General features: G+C 47.6%; 1 protein-coding gene across 1 annotated transcript; it reads right to left on the bottom strand.

Annotated features, from left to right (window-relative positions):
• Window positions 1-320: 320 nt before the first annotated feature.
• Window positions 321-8,077, bottom strand: LOC308434001 (zinc finger protein with KRAB and SCAN domains 7-like). The gene is made up of 5 exons (XM_080934168.1): window positions 7,917-8,077; window positions 6,197-6,708; window positions 4,010-4,148; window positions 2,436-2,509; window positions 321-2,154 (listed from the first exon to the last, which is right to left on the bottom strand). The coding sequence occupies exons 2-5, from the start codon at window positions 6,602-6,604 to the stop codon at window positions 1,915-1,917; spliced, it is 861 nt and encodes a 286-aa protein (XP_080790294.1). The 5' UTR covers window positions 6,605-6,708; window positions 7,917-8,077; the 3' UTR covers window positions 321-1,914.
• Window positions 8,078-22,545: the final 14,468 nt, after the last annotated feature.

Genomic DNA, 22,545 nt, shown 5'->3' with positions numbered 1-22,545 from the left:
TTCCCTACATCTTTATATTCCTTATTTCTGTCTTCTGTAGAATTTTTCTCATCATTCTTTTCCAAGAAATCACTTTCTAGTTCACTACCTTTTTCACCTGAGGGATGCCCTTCTTCCTGTGCTAAAGGATCTTCACAAGTATCTCCAGACTCTGGGTCTACCAGGGCCACTCCAAAGAGTTCCCCTGAGGATGTGTCAAGTGGCTGTGATCCTTTAGAAATGTCCTGCTTTGGACTGTACTCAGAACTTCCCATCCTGTTCTTATCTGTTGCCAAAGAAATAAGGAAAATTTTTTTTTTTACTATTTATTTATTGCTTTGTAGATAAAAAATTCATATTATATAGCTAAGGAATAAGACAACATTTGAGAAACAGAGAAAAAATAGTTCCCCTTTATCTTCAGGGATCTTAAACACAGAGGGACAATGGTCCATAGAGGGGTGTGGGGAGGAAAGGTGAGGACAGAGGAAACCTGAGCTAATGCAGCCTACGGAGGAGACAGACTGGAAAGTCAGAGCTAAACTGGGTCACAGTTTCATATCATTGTCCAGAGCCACAGTGAGAGGAGAGGCAGGTAGATCTCTGTGAGTTCAAGGCCAGCCTTGTCTACACAGAGTTCCAGGCCAGACAGAGCTACACAGTAAGAACTATGAAGAGAGTAGAGGAAGTCAGTGGAGAGGAGGAAAGGATGGTAAGAAGGAAAGGAAGCAAAATGGAAGTGAGCTGGTGAGACTTTCCACTGTGATGGTGCGAGGGGAGCACAGACTGATCTGTGTGACACGTGTGAGGTGAGCACAGAGATCTGTGTGACACGTGTGAGGTGAGCACAGAGATCTGTGTGACACGTGTGAGGTGAGCACAGAGATCTGTGTGACACGTGTGAGGTGAGCACAGAGCGACCTGTGTTCTGTGGCAATGGGTACGTGTACGCTGGTTCAGAAGTGTTGAAGGGACAGCAGAGTTAGAATGCTGAACGAGGCAAAGGTGGTTCTATACACCCATAAAAATTAAAGGAAGCATCAGTGATTTGAAATACAAGTTAAAGCAGGCCCTTGTGAGCTTGTCTCTTAAATAGTAATTTAATAAAGAAATGAAATAGTTAAACACTGGATCTGTAGTTTTGGAGATTCAAATGCAAAATCTGGGAAATTATGCAGTAATTATTCATGGTTATCAACAAATACCAAAATGTTGGTTCCTTTAAGCTGTGTTGCAGTGAGGATGAGGCCAGCTCATCTTTAACAAATAAAACTATACTTAGGTTAGTAACTTTCTTATTCACCCTCTGCTAAGTTGTCTACTGTCCTGAGTTTACCAATCACAGGATGGGTCTCAGGCCTCATAAGGGGAATCTCACACACCTGTACGGACCTCAAGGGGTGGCTGGAGATTCGACCTGAGCCAGGTACCAGAAAGACTCAAGTCTAACTTAACTGCAGCTTGTCATCAGCATCTCTTGTGGCCTGGACCAGTGACCACAGAAGAGACTGATCACTGTCTTGGTCAGAGTTCTTCCTAAGAGATCTTGGCCCCCAAACTGGGCATGATTGCAAGTAAGATGGAGACAGGCAAAACCACGGTGAGCAGTAAAACCAAGAGACAAACAGAACTGAGAAGAAGCTGTGACAGGGACAAAGTTTTAGAATTCAAAAGAATGTCGGTGGAAGGAAAGGCAGGAACAAACACTGAGTGCAGCTGCATTAGTCATGTGGTCAGTCCAGCCATATTTGTCCTGGTGTAAAATTCACATGCTTGGACTGCTGTGTCCCAGTGCCCAAGGTGACGGTTTGGGTCCCCATTTGTGTAATCCCTCAAACACAAAGATCTTTACTTCCAGAACCCAAGGGCCTCTTTCCTATGGCTGAGGAAACCCAAGTTAGATCAGTCACTCAGTAAGGAACACTAGGAGAATGTTTAAACCGGGGGATGGGCACAGGGAGGTTCGTTATGCACATCTACTTCATGCTTGCAAATATGTATAACAAAAAGTTCAAACAAATGAAAACAGGAAAGTAGGGGATGTGATGTAGAGAGCAGACTTAGTGACCAGGAGTCATTACCCAGATAGGCAAGGCCACGCTCATCTCTCACCACCTCCGTCTCACACAGGACACTCCACCTTTTCTGTGTACAGTCCTTGTCAACTGCAGTCTCCTGAAATGACAAGCTTCTATTGTTCAGAAACAACCCCAGCCAGAGGAGCAGAGTTCTCGACATACAGAAGTCGCACAGAACGAAATGATAGTGGACACAACTAGGCTAAGTGAAACCCGTTAAGACTCAGGGCAGGGGCCTAGCTCCAAGGGAAGAACTAGGCAGGAGAGCCAAAGGAGCTACCGCAGGTAGACAGTGTCTGCAGGTGAGTCCCAGCCATCCCCCTCACACCCCAGCCACACACCCAGACACGGACTCAAGAAAAACAGAGCCACACTCACCTGAGGCCTGACCATCCTAAGCACACTAGACACTGCCTGGGCTCTGGAGTTCCCCACTTTGGGAAAAGCAGGATCTGGGGGTGAAAGGTGAACTCAGTGGGTCAAGCCCTGCTCTCAGCTCCCTAAGATCCATGTGCCTAGGGTGAGATCCACAGGCGTCCAGGAAACTACAAACACTGACTCTTAGCTTCTTCCTAGAGACCTCATCCTAAGTGTGTTGAGAATGCTCTTCAGAGGGCACAACAGGTAATATTTTCAAACTAAGAACTGGGGGTTCCTTCCAGGACCCTCTCCAACCTGTCTGAAGCTCTACTTCTGGCTATATTCTCTCTACCTTAATTTTCTTACCACTTCCAAGACTGATTAACACTCCTTCCTTTAAACAAATCTTATTTATTGTAACAGGTGTGAGTATTTGGTCTGTACTGTCTGTGTATCATCTGTGTGTCTGGTACAGAGACCAGAAGGTGGTGTTGGATTCCATGGACCTGGACTTCTAGATGGTAGGTGTGGAAACTGAGCCTGGAAGAGCAGCCAGTGCCCTTAACTCCTCAGCCATCTCTTCACCCAGCCTGCTGCCATCCATTACGCTGTTGGTGACTGCTCTGTCTCCCTCCATCAGTGACCCTTCTGATCTTCATGGCTTTAGTCAGACATCCCAGTCCTCACCGCTCTCAGACCTGCCACAGACCTGCATCCCGAACACAGCAAATTCATTCTCTCTCCCTCTCTCTCTGTTGTAGCAAATATTAATAAATGTAAGAAACGACCATCTCCTGCTAGCACCGGCACCACAACATCTCTCTGTTGCTTTTAAAAGCTGGTTCTCACTATGTATCTCTGACTGACCTGGAGCTTGTTATATCAATCAGGCTGGCCTCAGATTCACAGAGATCTGTCTGCTCCTGCCTCCTGAGTGCTAGGATTAAAAGCACAGTGCACTGTATTTGGCCTCCATACTCCACTTTCTAGCAGTTAAATCTCTTGCTCGTTCCTCAAGTACATCATATCTACTCTGCCTCATGATGTGCTCTATCTAATTATCCCCTTTTACAATGCCAGCATGTCTAGGGACAGATACCATCCAGATGTATCTTTTGTGGTAGCTGCTTTTGTGTGTGTGTTTTGTTTGATACAGGATAATAATCTGAAGCACAGACTAACCTAAAACTTACAAAGTGGTCCAGGCTTGCCTTCAGCTCTCAGAACCCTCTTGCCTTAGCTTTAGAAGTACTGGAATAACAGGTATGATTCACCATGCCCAGCTTCACCCAAATGTATCCTAAGAGGTTCTTCTTTTTATGTATATGACTGACGCCCTGCCATCTACATAAGAACTCTTAAAGACAAACACAGTATACAGCATGTCTCGGGTCCCCAGTGGCACATACTTGAGGTAGGAGACTTCTCTGGCTTAAGGAAAACTTGGTAAGTACACGCCCAACTAGAGAATAGACAAAAGGGTCACTGAGAAATGGAGGCTGCCTGTAAGGACCACGTGGGATTTCAGTGATGTGCAAACTGGGCTGATGAAAGAAAGGGACTCTAGGGGGCGGAACTGAGGAGATGAGTACCCAAGTGTCCGGTGGGGAAGTGGTGTGCTCCTGGGTGACAGGCTGAGCCCTGACTGGAGGCTGAGGTAGGTGACTGCTCTGTTGCACTCTGAGCTACCATCTTTAAATTCACATCTTGTTCTTGTACTGGAGACGAGACCTAGAGATTAGAAACGAGGAAACAAAACTGGGTTCAAAGTGCATTTCTGAAGGCAGAGAATCCAGACCTCAAAGACATCCTACACAGAAAAAAGGCCAGGGAAATGAAGAACCAGGATATCTTTCCACTAACCTCAAAGCTTGCAATCTTCCCTGCTATCCATCCCTTAACTCTCCCTGTAGGAGCCAGAAGAAAAGATTTGAGAGCCAGCTCCAAGGTGTCAGGTCTTTGGGGGCACATTAGCTTAAAAACCATAAGAAGCTATTAAGATAGCTCAGATGGTATGTTAGTTAGGGTTTAACTGCTGTGAACAGACACCATGACAGTGGCAACTCTTACAAGCACAACATTTAATTGGGGCTGGCTTACAAGTTCAGAGGTTCAGTCCATTATAATCAAGGCAAGAATATGGCAGCATCCAGGCAGGTATGGTGCAGGAAGAGCTGAGAGTTCTACATCTTCACATGAAAGCTGCTAGTGGAAGACTGACTTCTAGGCAGATACTGTGAGGGTTTTATAGCCCACACACACAGTGACACACCTACTCCAACAAGGCCACACCTCCTAATAGTGTCACTCACTGAGCCAAGCATATTCAAACCATAACAGATGGTAAATACTGCTAATCACAAGGAACTTAGTTCCCAAGTTACTTACCGAATGGTTCCTTGTGTGTATAAATGTGGGTATGCACATGCAGGTGCACATGCACACATGTGTAGGAGCTGGAGGACAACTTCAGCTGTCGCTCTTGCTTAGGCACCAGCCACTTTGTATCTGTGCCCATGTGTAAGAATCATGACACTCTGAAAAGGCTGCCTTCTAAGAACCACAGGGCTAAGTGGCCTACTTAGCCTTACTTAGGCCTATGTCAGATCACATGGGGCTCTTAGGCCAGAAAACTAGCCTAACCACTGATTCACAACATAGCTATGCATATTCGTGTGCAAGCAGGAGAGCAGAAACAGTCAGAGATGTGTGTGCCTAATGAGCTTACTGCCTGTGAGTGGTTCATGTGGTGGTTTAAGGGAAGGAAGCCCACATGCCCGAGCCCTGGGTAAAATACTACAACTTTAGCAGGATTTAACCGCCAGTGGATCATAGATTAGGTTACTATAATGTACTAAATTCTATCTTTTGCCTATATCTGCCGCTACTGCCCTAAAGAGCTTTTATCTGAACTTATTTCTAAGAACCAACCAGGACTGGAGAGTTGGTTCAGTCAATACAGTGCTTTACATGCAGTCATGATAACCTAGTGTAAAAAAGTCAGGTGTGATAGCACGTTTGTAATTCCAGCCCTGAAGAGGCATAGCAGTCAGACTCCCAGGGCTCAGAGGCCAAGAACCTGCTAACCATTGATTCGGGTCAGGGAGATCTTTTCTGCACCAGAGGAACAACAGCTGAGGTTGTTCTCTAGCTCAAGCACACACACACACACACACACACACACACACGCACGCACACGCACACGCACACGACCTGTACATGCACCTTCCCTCCACATAAATATACCTGATTAGAGCTTGGCTTATGTGGTGGTTTGAGTAAGAATGGCCCCCACAGACTCACAGATCTGAATGTTTAGTCACCAGGCAGAGGCACTATTTAAAAGGATTAGATGGTGCGGCCTTGTTGGATAAAGTGCCTCTGAGATGCGCTTTGAAGTTTCAGTCTCTGTCTCTACAAGAAGATGAAGCTCACAGTTACTTCTCCAGCACCATGTAACCTGTGTGCCATCGAGTTCTCTACCTTGATGAGGGACTAATGTCTAAAACTGGAAGAAAGTCCACAATTAAATGTTTTTTTATGAGTTGCTTTGGTCACAGTGTCTCTTTGCAGCAATAAAAACAATGACTAAGAAAGCTGGGATTTGTATTTTTGCTTACGGCTTTCAGCAGAAAACTAGTTTCCATCTATCATTGGACTAAGTTCATGAATCTTAAAGGCAAACCTGCCTAAAGTGTGGGGGGTGGAGAATACTTATTCTCAGGCTAGCCCAAGTCTAGAGAGTAGTTCTAGATGTTCCTATAGACTGACTTGCTTACCTCTCCTGATTCACTAAGGCGTCTCTGGAAATCCTCCGCCACGGCCACAGCCTCCTCGCCAGTCTCGGGGTGATGGAGCTGTACCCAGGTCTGAAGCTCCCTGGGCAGGATGCTCAGGAACTGCTCTAGCACCAGCAGCTCCAGGATCTGCTCCTTGGTGTGGACCTCTGGCATCAACCACCAGTGGCAGAGCTCCCTGAGGCGGCTCAGGGCCTGCTGAGGGCCAGACATCTCATGGTAGCACAGTTGTCTAAAGTGCAGCCGGAATATTTCACAGACAGGAGGGTAGTTCTTCCGTCCCCTGGTCTGGCTTCCTGGTTCCTGCTTCACAGTCAAGCTCCCCTCATGCTTCTGATACTCGGCAGTCCTGGGGATGGCATCTAATGTCCCCCTGCCTTCCATGGTCATTGTGATCCCCAAGGGAAGCCGGTCCCTGATACAGTAGGCACACTGAAAACAGGTCTCTGCTGCAAACTGCAGAGAGTCAAGAAATGAAGTGAGGAGACTGTCACCTACAGAAACACAAAGAGAACAATCAGAGTCCTGGAGCAACTAACTCTTAGTTTGTGACAGATTCTGCAGCTAAAAGCAAAACTTTGAGGGGGGAAGGGGGGCTGGGGAGGGGAAGTACAAACACTCCAAGTGACTTACTTCCCTTCTCAAACTTTTAGTGGCTCTGGTCACCTGTAGGATAAAAGCTAACTTAATGTCTAGTCTTAGCTTTCACAGACATCTCCACCTATTTCTCCCCAGGTACCCAAATTAAAAGGACAGCAGTGGCCTCCAAAGTAGGGCATGTTTGGAAGAAGGGGTGTTAAAGAAAATATTAAATGATTTAACTCCTATTTAATATGTCTTGTATTAAGCACTGAAGTTCAAATAGGATTCATCTTTAATTTTTTAATAAACGTGTGCTGGAAGCGGAGGCTCAAAACTCTTCAACTAGTAAAGATGTACAGAAGTTTGGGACTAACACTCTACAAATGGGGAGAGGGACATTTTTAACTGTCTGTACCTTCCCTGTTCCTTTTCTTCATTCCTGTCAAACTCTTACTCAAGTGTTAAGACCGAGCAACTTCTCTTGAAGAATATTTTCCTGCTTGCCCCAGATATAAAACAAGGACTCATTTCCCTTGCTGTACCTCATACTATGTAACAGTGTACTTCAACTATTCTATGCAGAATTCACCAGTCATGGCCTCTAAACTTCAGGAGGGCCACTCAAAGGGAGGAACTAGTATAAAAACTTTTGGAAGCCTTTTTTGCTTAACTTGGAGCCTTTCTGGTCTCTTCGGGCATACCAGTACTTATAGCTTCAATAATCCCACGGACTACTCTCCACCCGTACCTCCGCTGAGTCACTTCTCTTAATGCAATTGTTTGCGGTTTATAAAGATGTGGGCTCCGTTTCCTGGGAAGACTCAAAAGGCAGGACTGGCTTCCCAGTCGTGCATGCGTGCATGTGTCACACAGGGACAGAGATATGTTAAACGAATGTGGTTAGTATAGCGGACAAAATTTGGGAAAAACTTTTCCGCGTATGCATGCCATTTGAAAACCAGCTCCCTTGGGGCAACTAGCCACGGCACACAAGAGCACAGGACATTTTCCTGCTGTCCTTACTGTCCCGAGTGCCAAGCGGCAGATCTCGCCGCACGTCTGTAGTGCGAGCTCCTGTGGGGCTCACTCCAGTCACCGTCCTGCCTCGGTGGCCGCTCACCTGGCCGTGTCTGACCCGTGCAGCGCTGACGCACAGGCGCTAACAACCCGAGCAGACCCCAAGCCAAGCGACCCGAGCACAAGGATGTGGCAGCTCCGCCTGGGGCAAGCACCCTGGCAAGGCCGGTGTAGCGTCCCGAGTGCAGGCCGCACGTCCCACCGCGTCACCACCGGCATGCGTGATGGCTCACCCGCCCCACACACATCCAGAACAGTAAGAAATGGCAACAATGGCGGGACGGGAAGCAAGATAACGTCACTTCCGGTATATCTTGGAATCCGGAAGTCTTGGTTGCCAAGGTGAGCGATAGGCTCTTGGACGCTAGGATTTTGCCCAGGGTGCTCATGAGGCACAAGCTGGTGTCATGCTGAGCTTTGAGCCATTCAGATTCCAGCAACCTCACCATTGACACAGAACGACCAAAAAGCAAAATCCATACTTTCCAACAACCAGACTGACAGCTATCAGCCTGTCCTGACGATGCGCTATACAATTAGAACCCAGTTTCTAACTGCGTTACAGCTCTGCTCTAATAAAGGGAAGGTTCCCCCAACTGTATAGCTTTGCTCCTGCAGGGGAAGGTTTCCCCTATGCAAGTGCTTACAGCTCTCCTCAGGTAGCCAAGGAATACCACAAAAGTCACACCACGCAACAAACCTCACATGGATGTATTGGAAGGAAAAACCCAGAAGAGTGGCTGCCTCTGCTCGGGCAAGGAACAGGGACCTGAGGAGCAGGCAGGCCTTATATAGGGTTCGTTGAGCGATGGAGCTTCCAGGGTGGTCTGGGGTCTGTGGGAGAGTGGGGCAAGCTAGGGACTGGTGGAACTGTTTCTTGGCGCTGGTCTGGGAGTCAAGTGTGGGTCGGGGTGTTCTTTCCTGGGCCCTTTCACCCTAAATGTATCTGTCATCTCACCTTAAAGTGACAGTCTCAGGGAGAACAAATTGTTTTATAAGGTTTGCTGATTAACAAGATAGCAGACTTCATCTACTATAAAAGGGTTCGTTCCTCTCAGAGGACAGTTCTATGAGAATTCAAATTGTTAAGATTCTGTCTGTCCCACTGCAGATATTCTTTATTGAAACCTCTTTAACTATTATAGTTTGGTAAATACTTTTATTCTTGGATTTATCAGGTCTACATTTATGAGCACAAATAGCACAACGTGTAGGTCTGCTTCTTTGTGTGTAGGGTGTGATGATCACTGCTTCTCACGGGCTGGTAAAGACAAATGATATAACGCACCAGGCCTTTAGCTTGGTAGTGTCTGTGTTAATGGGTATTGCTCACAGATGTGTAAGTTCTAAGTTTGCATTTTTCAGGTGGACTACGTGTCAGCGTAGTCTATGGGAATAGCTCAATATTGTCCCAGAACTTGGTTGTCGTTGACTTTGGCATTGACATGGAGTGCATTGGACATGTTGTAGCCAGGATTGGTCATTTCTTCTCAGTTCTGTTTCCTGTTCAAGAATATCTCTCCCCATTCAAATTGGGGTACATAGGTGATATCAATCTACCAGAGGGCATTGGCCTTGAGGCCCCAGAGGTTGACTCCCATTCGTTATATTGCAGTGGTGGTAATTTGTGAGTCACATGAATTGCAAGATTTTATGTTCTAGTTTAGTTGACTGGATGGAATATGGGAAAATCAGGATTGTAATTCTGTGTGAGTAAAAATTCTGCACTTGTTCAATGGTGAGTATAAAAACTCCCATTGAGGCTTCTTGACCACTCAAGGAGAATAGGCTTATATTTTTCAAAACCTACTTTAGTAAGTGTATTTTAATGTTTTAACCTCTCTTCTAGCCCAACAGCCACCAGAGGTTATGGAAAGGAAAGGTTAATATTGGCAAAGGAGGATGTGGACCTGTTTAGAAATAGTTCTTTGGGATGAATCCAATCTGTATTGTCAGGGTATCAGTGGATCAGTTCACGTTCACGTGAATCAACATTGGTGGCTTAATCCACTCCCAAACACCAGTCACAAATCAGCAGTGGAAGTTCAATCCAGAAACTGCAAGGCTCTGCCAATTGTCCCAAGTCTTTGGAAGAGGCAGGAAGCCACTGGAACACTGCCAGAAGTTCTGTGGCACATTTCTCTCTATGAAGCCATGACAAACAAAGACCAGAAAAGAGTGGCAAGGCAAACAAATACCATACAGTTCAGTCCACTGTCTGTTAATTTATATGTATATCTTTTCCAAACATCATGGATTCTCTCAAGCATCTGCTCTAGCAAAACATAAGAACAACATCAGAGAGAACCCCTCCTCAGGTTTCTGATAGATGAAGAGAATCAAGAAATCCCTGTCTTGGGATTCAGAAGGGAGTTGGGGTTATGTAATCCCAGGCTTGAAGGGCACAAAGGCATGCTTGATCAACGTAGCCTGGAGGCTGAATAGCCTGCCGTGCTACTGTGGACAAATGACCTTAGCCCAAAAGCCCATGGAAGCCCCAAGGGATATTTTGTTGGTTTTGATTTTGATTTGTTTCCTGATCTGCTGCAGGCATATATTCCTATAGAAAGCCTACCTTTGAAGTAACAGGAGACACAAGGAGGACGAAAAGATATCGTGGTCTATTAAGGGCAGCATGAAGGCTCACGAGAATAGATTTGGTCCAAGGGGCAAGAATACCATCTTCTCATACTGGTTGTCTAAGATCTTTTAATTCATTGGCCTTGTAGGGATAGCAGTCTTGGGGCTGAGAGTGAGTGTGTTGAACATTAACAGGGAAAGTCAAGGTGTTATTTCCATGTTAGCCAAGTTTGAAAGAGTCTCTAATCTCACATAATTGTGGTAGTTTGTAGAGGGGTAGAAGGGATGGAGCCTTTAAGAGTTTTTGACTATCCTTGCTGGATGAGGCAGAGGGGCCGGCCATAAGGCAGCAGTGGGGGATAAAGAGGAGTGTGTATATGTGGGGGTCAGGGGCTATTTTCTGTCTAATGTATTCAATGGCTCATTCAAGGACAGCGAGGCCTGACATAGGGCAGTCTTCGGGGCTTTCCTTGTTATAGTCATCGATGGGAATAAAGAGTTTGGGCTTCATCCTTATTTTCCTTCTGGGAGGGACTAAAACATTGCTGAATGGACACAATGTTGGGGAAGTGTTGGAAGCTGTTTGTGCTGCACCCAAAGATGGCGCCGGCTTCCCACCGATGATTCAGCAAACAGAGCTGTTGTCCAGTCCGAGGGATGCAGTGCGCATGCACCACACTTGTCACAGCCCGCTCTCAGGACATGCTAATGAGATACTGGAGGGCGCAACAATCAGGTAGCAACACAAGTCTCCTGGGCATTTATAAGCAGTGCACTTTCCTTCCTCGGGGTCCCCTGCTCAAGAGTACTGTACAATAAAGGTTGTTCGAAGAAGAATCCTGTTGTCACGCGTCGTTCTTGCTGTCGAGACGTAGGGGGCGTGACAGGCAGCCAATTACCTTAAATGTCAACTGAACCCATCAATGCTTGCATTCCCAATCACCATCGCTATAGGCCACCCTTTACGAAATGTATAAAAACTGTACTAACGGGTGTGTGCTCACTTCGTCTCTGCTTGTTAGGTTTTGGTTCTCAGTCTCTTCAATCACTAAGCAATTCTGTTCTGGAGCTAGTCTTTGAGGCTTCTGCCCATCACCATGGAGGAGCCCTCAAAGAAAGTTAACCTAGTTGTGGACCCAGAAACTCCTCAGCCAAAAAACGAAGAGGATTCATCCGATGATTCAGAAACCCTACAACCAGAGGCGCTAGTAAAGGTTATGAAAAAGCTAACCCTAAACCCCAGCGCCAAGCGGCCAGCACATCGCCACAGCCTCCATCGCTGGATTGAAAGCAGACCTGTGGAGAACAGAAGTGAAACAATCTTGAGGGACGTTCAAAGCACCTTTCCCAAGAGAAAGGTCTGAACATTGCTGTCGGTGCTGAAGGATTCCAGAGCTAGGATGAGAAGACTTGTTCGGATTGAGCAGAGACAAAAAAAGGCTTGGAGGAAATGAGTTGGAAGGGAACAGTGAACCATTCAGATGTCTCTGCACTTCCTACCATTGTCAGAGATGGGATCCTTCAGAGAATGCTAAACTCGGTAAGAATTAAAACTGTCATTCCTGTTAGTGATGCCACACAGCAGATGTGAAACTGCTTTTTGTTTAAGATTAAACTTTTCCTGGTGTTGGGGAATCTTCTAACTTGCTAATTAGCTTTTAAATTTTAGGATGTGTGATGTTTGGATTCATGTAAATGACTTAAATTTACCCCCAAAATGGAAACTGAGTCAAAGCGTCCTGTGGACTTTAGAAGCCTCAAACCCAGGGCTGAGAATAATGTAAATAGAATTTGAAGTCGTTTGGTGTAAAAGGTAGTTGGAATAGATTTTTCGATTTTCTAGTTTGCAGAAATTTGTAATAAAGGCAATTTTCTTATCTTGACTAGAATGAAAAAAAAAACTGTACAAACAATAGCTAAGGGTCACCTTCCAGTCACTAGCCACAAGAGACTTGACACTGACATGCTTGCGTTCACATCGGAGCTCTCATGTCTCACTTGAGTCTTCTTCAGGTAGTTAAGACTCACTTTGAGTCTTACAAGACCTCAGTATCTGTGGTCTCAGGTTCTAATGGGTAATATTGAGACTTAAGGACCAAGAGTTGTAGAGCATTAATTCGGTCTTTGACAAAGCCAACTAGTCTACTAAGGGAGCAGGATAATGAATGAGCTAGTCAAAGAGAATTTCAGGGTAGTTAAGCAGCGGGGGACCCTCTGATCAGTAGTCTCCTCCTCTTGACTGTGAAGCCAGAGACACAGGACAAAAGCTGTCAAAGTTTTGCTGCTTGCTGGGGCTAGAACTTGGTCCCCGTTATTCTTTTACATTATCACTAGCTTCCTGTTTTCAAACTCCTTCACTGACTAGCTCAGCTGTCCTGGAACTTGCTCTGTAGTCTGGCCTGGAACTCAGAGATCTGCATGGCACTGCCTCCTGGGATTAAAGGAATGTACCACCATTTGTGAATTTAAGCTTTTCTTCACCTTGAACTTGCTCTGTCCGGGGCTGGCCTTGAACTCAAAAGGTCTGCTGCCTTTGCTTCCCGGGATTAAAGTCATGCACTACCAAGCCTGAACCTACCTACAGTTCAGCTGGGTGGGATCCTGCACCAAGGTCACCACTCCCTTAATTCTTTTTTTAGGAAAAAAATGTGTGCATGCGGCTGTGTACTGTAGCTGTCTTCAGACACACCAGAAGAGGGCATCTGATCTCATTACAGATGGTTATTGAGTCACCATATGGTTGCTGGGAAATGAACTCAGGACCTCTGGAAGAACAGTCAGTGCTCTTAGCTGCTGAGCCATCTCATCATCCCCGCCCCCTGCACCCCTCCTCTGTTCAATTTAATATCCCTGAACTCAGGATTTAGCTCCATTTCACTTCTTGGTGCCCCTTTAATACTTGAACCATATATTTTATATTTTCCTATAATATATATATTCCTTTCTAAGTTTGATATGCTTATTCAAAACATTCTTCATGAGACTTAACCAGAGAACAAAAACTATTGTGGGCGTTTCTGAGACTTGCTCTGTCAATACCATTAATCTCAGTCTCTTCACCTTAGTCTCAGGAAGACTCTTCGGACAAGGGCAAAAAGCAGCCACATTCTTCACCATCATACCACAAAAACAGCCTCTAGGCCACACACTGAAATTCTTCTCCACTGAAACCTCTTGGGCTAGGTCTGCACAGTTCAAATCACTCACAGCAACAGTCTTCCATATTCCTCCAAAGATAGCTCATTAAGACCCACTTAAAACATTCCATGGCTTTCCAGATTCAAAGTCCTCAAATCCACATTCTTCTAAACAAAAGCATGGTCAGGCCTGTCACAGCAATACTCCCTGGTACCAACTTCTTTACTGGTGATGAAGGCATGACCAAGGCAACTCTTGTTTGTTTGTTTGTTTGTTTTGTTGTTTTTTTAAGATTTATTTATTTATTTATTGTAAGTGAGGACACAGTCACTGTCTTCAGACACACCAGAAGAGGAATTAGATCTCATTACAGATGGTTGTAAGCCACCATGTGGTTGCTGAGATTTGAACTCAGGACTGAAAGGACAGACTCTCCGGTCGGGGATCCTCCGACCCTCAAAGTGTGGGTTCTCTGCACCTCCCGGGAAAGGCGACACCCCAAATCACCCACGAGAAACAGTCTTGATGCAAACTGCAAGAGGATTTTTATTCCAAGTGCACTGGGACCCACAGAGGGCTGCGGACCACGAAGGCAGAATCGGAACAGATTTTATTTGGTTCACAACAAAGCCTGCTAAATATGAATCACAAACCAATCATTTCATAGCAAAAGCTGGTGAATTACAACCAATCATTGTAAAGCCCGCGAATCACAAACCAATCATTTCCCTATTGTCTCAGAGTATTTGTGCAATCTCCTGGGTGGGGGTGGCAATGGTGGCAATGGTGGTCAAGATATGTCACTAGGGTGGGGGATTTCTATTGTGCGAGCAGTTTGCAGAGGCCAGATAAGCAGTCAGTTATTAGCTTACTAGGCCCGGCTCTGGTATCCAGGGGCCTGCCCTACACCCTTTCACCCAGTTTCATACAGAAAGCAGGCTCTGGAACAGCAAGGAGTGTGACTTTATACATACTTACTAGCAGAGACTGGGTCTGGAATTTGAGGTATTTAGTGCCTCTAAGGGGGTGGGGGGAAAGGCTCCTGTAGAGTGAGCTAGCTTCCTTTAGAGTGAGGTAGCTTGGGGTCCTTGGAGGGGTTAACCTTTCAGGACCTCTGTAAGAGCAGTCAGTGCTCTTAACCACTGAGCCATCTTTCCAGCTACCCCAAGGCAACTCTTATAAGGACATTTAATAGGGGCTGGCTTACAGTTTTAGAGGTTCAGTCCATTATCAATCAAGGCAGGAACATGGCAGCATCCAGGCAGGCACGGTGCAGGAGGAGCTGAGAGTTTTTCATCTTCATCTGAAGGCTGCTGATGGAAGGAACAAGGGTATTAAAGCCTACCATGACATGCTGACTCCAACAAGCATATACTGTAAGTCCCCTGAAGAGGGAGACCCTCACTCGAGTCCTAAGAATTGACATCCACCCCACAAACTACTGAAGTCGGAGCTTGATCCAACACTGCAAGAGGCTTTATTCTGGAACCTGCTAGCTGGGGCTCAACTCGCACCTCAAGCAGGAGAGGAGAAGAGCCTAACGTCACACAAGCTTACAAAGGTAAAAACCACAGAACCTGGGAGGGCAGGGGGAGTAGGGACTTTCTGGGCGGGAGCACTTCTCATGGGCTGTTTGTTTCCAGATGGTCAGGATATGGTCCGTAAGTAACTGGATTTATGTCCTTTATCTGACACACACAGCTGCACTTCTCAGGAATGACTTGGAAGTTTTCGTCCTGAGGGCACTCCCTCAGAGTTCGTAAATTCAGGTTCTCAGGCCCCAAGTAGAGAAGGACCAACAAAATTTTCTGTCTTTACAATACAAACCATAACAGTAAGTCTTGGGTGTTTGATTTTCTCGGGAGCCCACATCACTAAGCTGAGTTCTAAGTTCTGACTGTACATGTTAACCAGAGTGAACTGAATCGGGATTATTATTATTTTTTTTAACGCTTGCTGAATGTCGGCAATCCACCTTAGGAATAAGAAAGTGACAACATTAAGAAGTGGCCATTTAAATAATAAATTTAGGGGGCTAACTTTAGAAAGATGAACGTGCCTAAAGAAGGAAATCCAATGGCTTAGGTAGGGAGAGGGAAGGAGGAGGGCAAGACATGCTAGTGCCGCGGTTGTTATGCTTGGGCCTGTTGGTGCCCCGCGGTTCCTGCATCAATCTCAGATAGTTTACCCTTTATTCAATACACAGAGATAAAGAGGCTCCTCCTCAACAGTAAGACCCCGACCCTTGGCCAGTGGTATTTAATACTTCGAGATACCCCTGAGTGAGACACTGAGACGTAGATCGAGGCAAAAGCAAGAGGTTAATTTTCCGGCATTGGGATAGACCTTCAATCAGTCCCTGAGGGCAAGGGCCTAGAAGGCGACCCAAATGCCTATTACAAGGGGTTTTTATACTTTTTAGGGGTGCAGGTTACATCAGCAAGGTTACAGTTTAAACGTATGGCTAAGCATATTGACCTTTAAATCTATTGGCTAGCAATCATGGGCGGATCACGGCACACGATTGAACTCTGTCTGGGACTTTCTGGAGGGTCAGGTGACTATCAGTCAATACATTCTTCTGTTTTTCAAGAATGTTCCTGCTCGTTCTGAGAATTGTGGGTAGAGAATGGAATTTGGCCTAGCCTTGACCCGAGGTGGGTCTTTCATTTGGAGGTTCCACCGAGATCGAGGCCCCTGACCCGGAACCCCCGAACCACCACTGGGAGGTAAGCCGGCTGGCATTTCCGTTTTGTGGAGCGCTCCTGTCTTCTGTCTTTCTGTTCAGTGTTTCTTGAAATCAGTGTACTTCTCAGATCTGAGTTGCTCTGTATTTGGCGGGCCAGAGAAGGAGCTGACAAGCTCGGACTTCTCCCCTGCAGCCCTGGAAGACGTTCCAAGGGTGGCACCTGGGGCCGATTTTTCGGAGCCCAACCCGTATTGGAAGGATACGTGGTCCTGGTAGGAGACGAGGGAGCCAGTCCCTCGAGGTCTCTGTCTGAAATTCTGCTTTCGGTTTTACGCCGAAGCCGCGCGGCACAGTTTTGTCTTGGTTTCGTTGTTACTGTTTGTGTTTGTATTGTCTCTGTTGGTTTTCTTCGAAGAAACTATGGGTCAGACAGTAACCACCCCCTTGAGTCTTACTGGTCTGAAGTGTGTGACCGTGCACACAACATGTCGGTAGATGTGAAGAAGCGAAAGTGGCAAACGCTGTGCATGGGGGAATGGAATTTAATGGGTGTTGGGTGGCCTAAGGAGGATACCTTTAACTTGGCAGGTATCCTCCCAGGTCAAGGAGTGAGTCTTTGACAAGGAACCGCATGGCCACCCCGACCAGGTGCCATACATCGCTACCTGGGAAAACCTAGCCCTGGAACCCCCACCTTGGGTGGCTCCCTTTGTACACCCCAGTAGACCCTCACCAGTAACGCCAACTATGCCGACCGCCCCTATCCTGACCTCTCCCTCTTCCTCTTCCCTCTACCCTGCCCTCACTAAACTCCCTAAACCTCTCACCCCCTCCATAGAGGTGATCCCCCCAGACCCCAATACCCGCCTTATCAACCTCCTTTTTGAAGAACCCCCTCCCTACACCTCCCCAGCCCCATAAGGGGCAGGGACCGGTGGGCAGGGGGACCAGCCTAAGGAGTCTCTGGCCCCCTCCCTGGTGGCTGGGAGACTCAGAGGGAGGCGTGAGCCCCCGGCAGAACCCCCCTCCCACCTGTTGCCCTTGAGGGAAAAACCAAATGGTCAGACCCAGTACTGGCCCTTTTCTGCCTCGGACCTCTACAACTGGAAGCAGCCCAACCCCGCTTTCTCCAGCAGTCCTGTAGCCCTTACTAACTTGATTGAGTCTATTCTAGTCACCCACCAGCCCACCTGGGACGATTGCCAACAGCTGCTGCAGGCACTCCTCACCTCTGATGAGAGGCAAAGGGTCTTCTCAGAGGCCCGCAAAAATGTTCCAGGAGAAGATGGCAGCTACCTAATGAGATCGATGCGGCTTTTTCCCTGACCCGACCAGACTGGGACTACTGCATGCTGCAGGTAGGGAAAGCCTATGTCTTTATCGCCAGTTGCTCATGGCGGGTCTCCTGGGAGGAGCAGAGCCCCATGACTGCCAACAGATCCTGGCAGAAGTGCATGGAACCAGACCAGACCTCACGGACCAACCAATGATGAGTGCCGACTTCACCTGGTACACGGACGGCAGCAGTTACCTTGTCAACGGAGAACGGAAGGCTGGAGCCGCCATCACCACCTCAGACCAGGTAGTATGGTCAAGCGCCCTCCCTGCTTCCCGCGGGGACTTCTGCACAACGCGCCGAACTGATAGCCTTGACCCAGACACTCCGGATGGCAGAAGGTAAGAAACTCAATGTCTACACCAACAGCCGCTATGCCTTTGTTACGGCCCATATACATGGAGAAATATACCGGAGAAGGGGGCTGCTCACGTCAGAAGGCAGAGAGATTAAAAATAAGACTGAGATCCTAGACCTCCTAGAGGCCCTCTTTCTGCCAAAAAGACTGAGCATTATGCACTGCCCCGGCCATCAAAAAGGCAATGATCCAGTAGCAAAGGGAAATCACCTGGCAGACGCCACAGCTCGGGAGGCAGCCATGGAAACAGTCGTCCTGGCCCTCCAAGGAAGAGCGGGCCCTGACGACCCCAGGCCTACCCACGGAAATATTGCCAAGAGGATAACCACATGCTAAAAAAAATGGGGGCCTCTTATGACCCGTCACTACAACGTTGGGTCTATAGGGGGAAGCCTGTAATGCCTGAAAGCTTAACTTTTGAACTCATTTCTCATTTACACAAACTGACCCATCTAAGTCCCAAAAAGATGTGAGAACTGTTAGACCGGGAAGAAGGGGGTCCCTACCTCTTAAACAAGAGAGGAGCCCTCCAACGAGTGGCTGAAGAATGTCAGGCATGTGCTCAAGTCAACCCTGGAAAAGCAAAAATAGGACCTGGAATAAGGCCCCGGGGGCACCGACCTGGTGCTCACTGGGAACTGGACTTTACAGAAGTTAAACCTGGAACGTATGGATACAGGTATCTGTTAGTTTCTGTAGACACCATTTCAGGATGGGTAGAGGCCTTCCCGACAAAGACTGAAACTGCCAAGACAGTGGCCAAAAAACTGCTAGAAGAAATCCTGTCCCAGTTTGGGGAACCACAGGTATTGGGTTCTGATAACGGGCCTGCTTTCATCTCCCAGGTAAGTCAGGCGGTGGCTAGGATACTGGGGATTAATTGAAAACTTCATTGTGCTTATAGACCCCAGAGTTCAGGACAGGTAGAACGGATGAATAGAACTATCAAGGAGACCATAACCAAATTATCGCTTGCAACTGGCTCTAAGAACTGGGTTCTCCTCCTACCCTTGGCTCTATACAGAGCCCGAAACACCCCGAGGCCCCATGGGCTGACCCCTTTTGAGATTGTCTTTGGGGCACCTACTCCCTTGACTGACTTGCTGGGGTGTAAACTGCCCTCGGGTGCTAACCCCCCTTCTCTGGAAGCTCACTTACAGGCCCTCCAGATTGTGCAGAAGGAAATCTGGAAGCCCCTGGCTGCTGCCTACCAAACCCAGCATAAAGTAGGAGCTCCACACCTTTTCGAGATTGGAGACTCCATGTGGGTATGACGGCATCAGACCAAGAACCTCGAACCCCGCTGGAAGGGACCCTACACCGTACTGCTCACCACGCCCACAGCCCTCAAGGTCGACGGAATCGCCGCTTGGATTCATGCTTCCCACGTGAAAAAGGTGACTCCTGGTAAAAAAGACACTCCTGATCGGCCATGGCGACTACACCGGACTTCCAATCCCCTGAAACTCAAACTCTCCCGGGACTGATCCTTATCCTGTGCTTGAGGCAGATGACTGCTGTAGATCCTAAAGATAGCCCCCATTGAGTCTTTGATGTCACTTGGACAGTCTCCAACCTAATGACTGGCCGAGTAGCTAACTCCACCACTGTCCGGGGGCCCTGGGAGACGCTTTTCCCACCCTGTACATAGACCTTTGTGACCTGGTGGGAACCGATTGGGATCCCTCTAGTGCTAATCCCATAAACCCCAGTTATGGGTGTAAATCTCCCTCAGCAAAATGAAAAAATAGAGACCATGATATTTACGTGTGTCCCGGGCATAAGCCGACCAGCCGGTGCGGGGGACCTGCTGACGGATATTGCAGTATCTGGGGTTGTGAGACCACTAGGGATGCCTATTGGAAACCCTCCTCCTCTTGGGACTATATAACTCTTAGTAAGGCCCCTGTGAGTCTCCGGTCAGGATGCACAGCCAATACTCCCATGGTTTGTGGTCCTTGCTATGACTTACAAAGTACCAAAAATGTTCCGGGTGCCATAGTCAGAGGGCGGTGCAACCCCCTGGTCATCAAATTTACAGAACAAGGAAAAGGAGCCCCCTGGGACGCCTCCCTATCTTGGGGACTACGACTGTACAGAAGTGGTGGGTCAGACCCAGTGACTCTTTTCTCCATTGCTAGACGAACTGTAGCTCCGGTCACCCAACCGGTGGGCCCCAACCCTGTATTGCCTGCCCAAAAACTTCCCTCTCTCCCAGCACCTGTTCGGCCACCAGTGGTACCTGCGGCTCCGAAGCCTACCCAAGGTGCGGTAGGCAATAGGACTGAGGCCACTCAGACCCCTACCACACTCCAGCAAGAGACCACATCCCACGCTCCACTGGGAACAGGTGACAGGCTCCTTGGCTTACTTAATCCACGGAGATTATTCAGTCCTCAATTCCTCTGCCCCTGACAAGGCTGCCGAGTGCTGGTTATGCCTAGATTCCTCCCCACCCTACGACGAGGGAGTGGCAGTACCAGGCAACCATTCCACTCTGAGTAGTGTTCCGGCCAATTGCACCAACACTCCCCGGCACCGCCTGACCCTCTCGGAGGTGTCAGGCCGAGGACTATGTTTAGGGCTAGTTCCAGCGTCTCATCAGGCTCTCTGTAATCAGACCCATAACGTTACCAACCAGTCGGGGAAATATTTAGTCGCCCCCCCCAAACACTTATTGGGCGTGTAATACTGGTCTCACCCTTTGTATATCCTCCACTGCCTTCAATCACACATCTGAATTTTGCATCCTTGTTGAACTGTGGCCCAAGGTAACTTATCATCATCCTGAATATGTGTACTCTTTTTTATGAAAATAGATATACTATAGGAAGGTTCAAGAGGGAACCAGTTTCTTTAACTCTAGCCCTACTTCTTGGAGGGATAACCATGGGAGGCATTGCTGCCAGGGTAGGCACAGGAACCACTGCCCTAATCAATCTAAATCACATAGGGCAACTACAGGCAGCCATGCACAATGATATTAAAGCTCTAGAAGAATCAGTGACAGCACTAGAGCAGAGTCTTACTTCCTTGTCAGAAGTAGTCTTGTAGAATAGAAGAAGACTAGATATTTTGTTCCTCAAAGAGGGAGGTTTGTGTGCCGCTCTAAAGGAAGAATATTGTTTCTATGCAGACAAGACAGGATTGGTCCGAGATAGCATGGCCAAACTCAGGGAACGACTAGCCCAGAGGCAGAAACTGTTTGAGAGCAATCAAGGGTGGTTTGAAAGTTGGTTTTCTAAGTCCCCCTGGTTGACCACCCTGCTCTCCTCCCTGATGGGACTCATAGAGATCTTACTCATGATTCTGACGTTTGGGCCCTGCATCATCAACATACTCCTGCAATTTGTCAGGGAAAGAATTCCTGTTGTCCAGGCACTGGCCCTGGTTGAACAGCATTACCAAAGATTACAACAGCAGGATACAGAGGTACCCTGATGCAAAATAAGTGAAAGATTTCCCTTAATGCAGAAAAGAAAATGGGGGAATGAAAGATCCCCACTTAGCAGCAGTAACGCCATTTCTGCAAGACTGTGCATGAAGAGTAAAAAGTTGTCAAAGGACACTGATTCCTTGCCCTAGGGCCCTCTCCTCTGCAGGTAATCGCTCCCGGAACTTTCTTGAGATTTGAGTTCCCAGAATAACCACAGAAGGTCCCAATGACCTCTGTGGAATGTTTCAATGCCCTAGATGTGCCCCAGGTGTATGATTCATGTGACACATGGTTTAACTGATAAAAAATGTATGATTCTTCCCCTTTGAATTTCTTCATTGTCCCCTTTTGAATTTCCTCATTCCCCCTGTCCTCCCCCTCTTTTGTGGTTTTTGCCTTTATAAGCCCATTACAAGTTCAGGCCGGGGTCGAACTCCTCTACCCCTATGTGGTGTATGAGTCTCGACCCCAGCATGCTGGCCTGAGATCTCACTCTGTTTCACTTTCAATAAACTTCCTCGTGCAATTGCAGCAAGTCTGGTCTCGGTGCGCGCCTCTCCTGAGATTTGAGTGAGGGTCTCCCTTCGGGGGTCTTTCATGCACACACAGGGCGGGCCAGGTCAGGGACCCAGGTGGCCAAACAAGATACTGGTAGGCAGCCATCTTGCAATAGACAGAGAACAGAAAGCACCCACACCCAGATAAGCCCAAGGCAACTGCTCTCGGTTTTAAAACCGGAAAAAACGCAGCCCCGGCTGATGCCAGGAGCCATGTCCTTGGATTCACCCCCTGGCCACATTTAAACCAACCAATTAGAACCCTGTAACTATGTTTCTGCTGCTGTACCTCTCTTCTGCCCCCCCCAGCCCTATAAAAAGGGGACTGCCCCTTTGTCTGGCACGCCAGTCCTCCCAGTTTGCTGTCGCCCATGGACGCCCATGTGTGAGCAATAAACCCTCTTGTAACTTGCATCCAGTGGTCTCGGCTGGTTCTTGGGTCCTGGGGTCTCCTCAGATAAAGGTCCTCTAGACAAGGGTCTTTCTCCAGAGCTAAGACATCATGGTGAAAGACCCCTCGTCTGCCTTAGCTGCAGTAACGCCATTTTGTGCAAGGCTTAAACTAGACAGGGATGGAA

The sequence above is a fragment of the Micromys minutus genome (assembly GCF_963924665.1).
Source record: "Micromys minutus genome assembly, chromosome: 21".
Lineage (NCBI taxonomy): Eukaryota > Metazoa > Chordata > Mammalia > Rodentia > Muridae > Micromys > Micromys minutus.
Note: the sequence above shows the minus strand (reverse complement) of the source record. Positions and strands in the feature narration are given on the sequence as shown.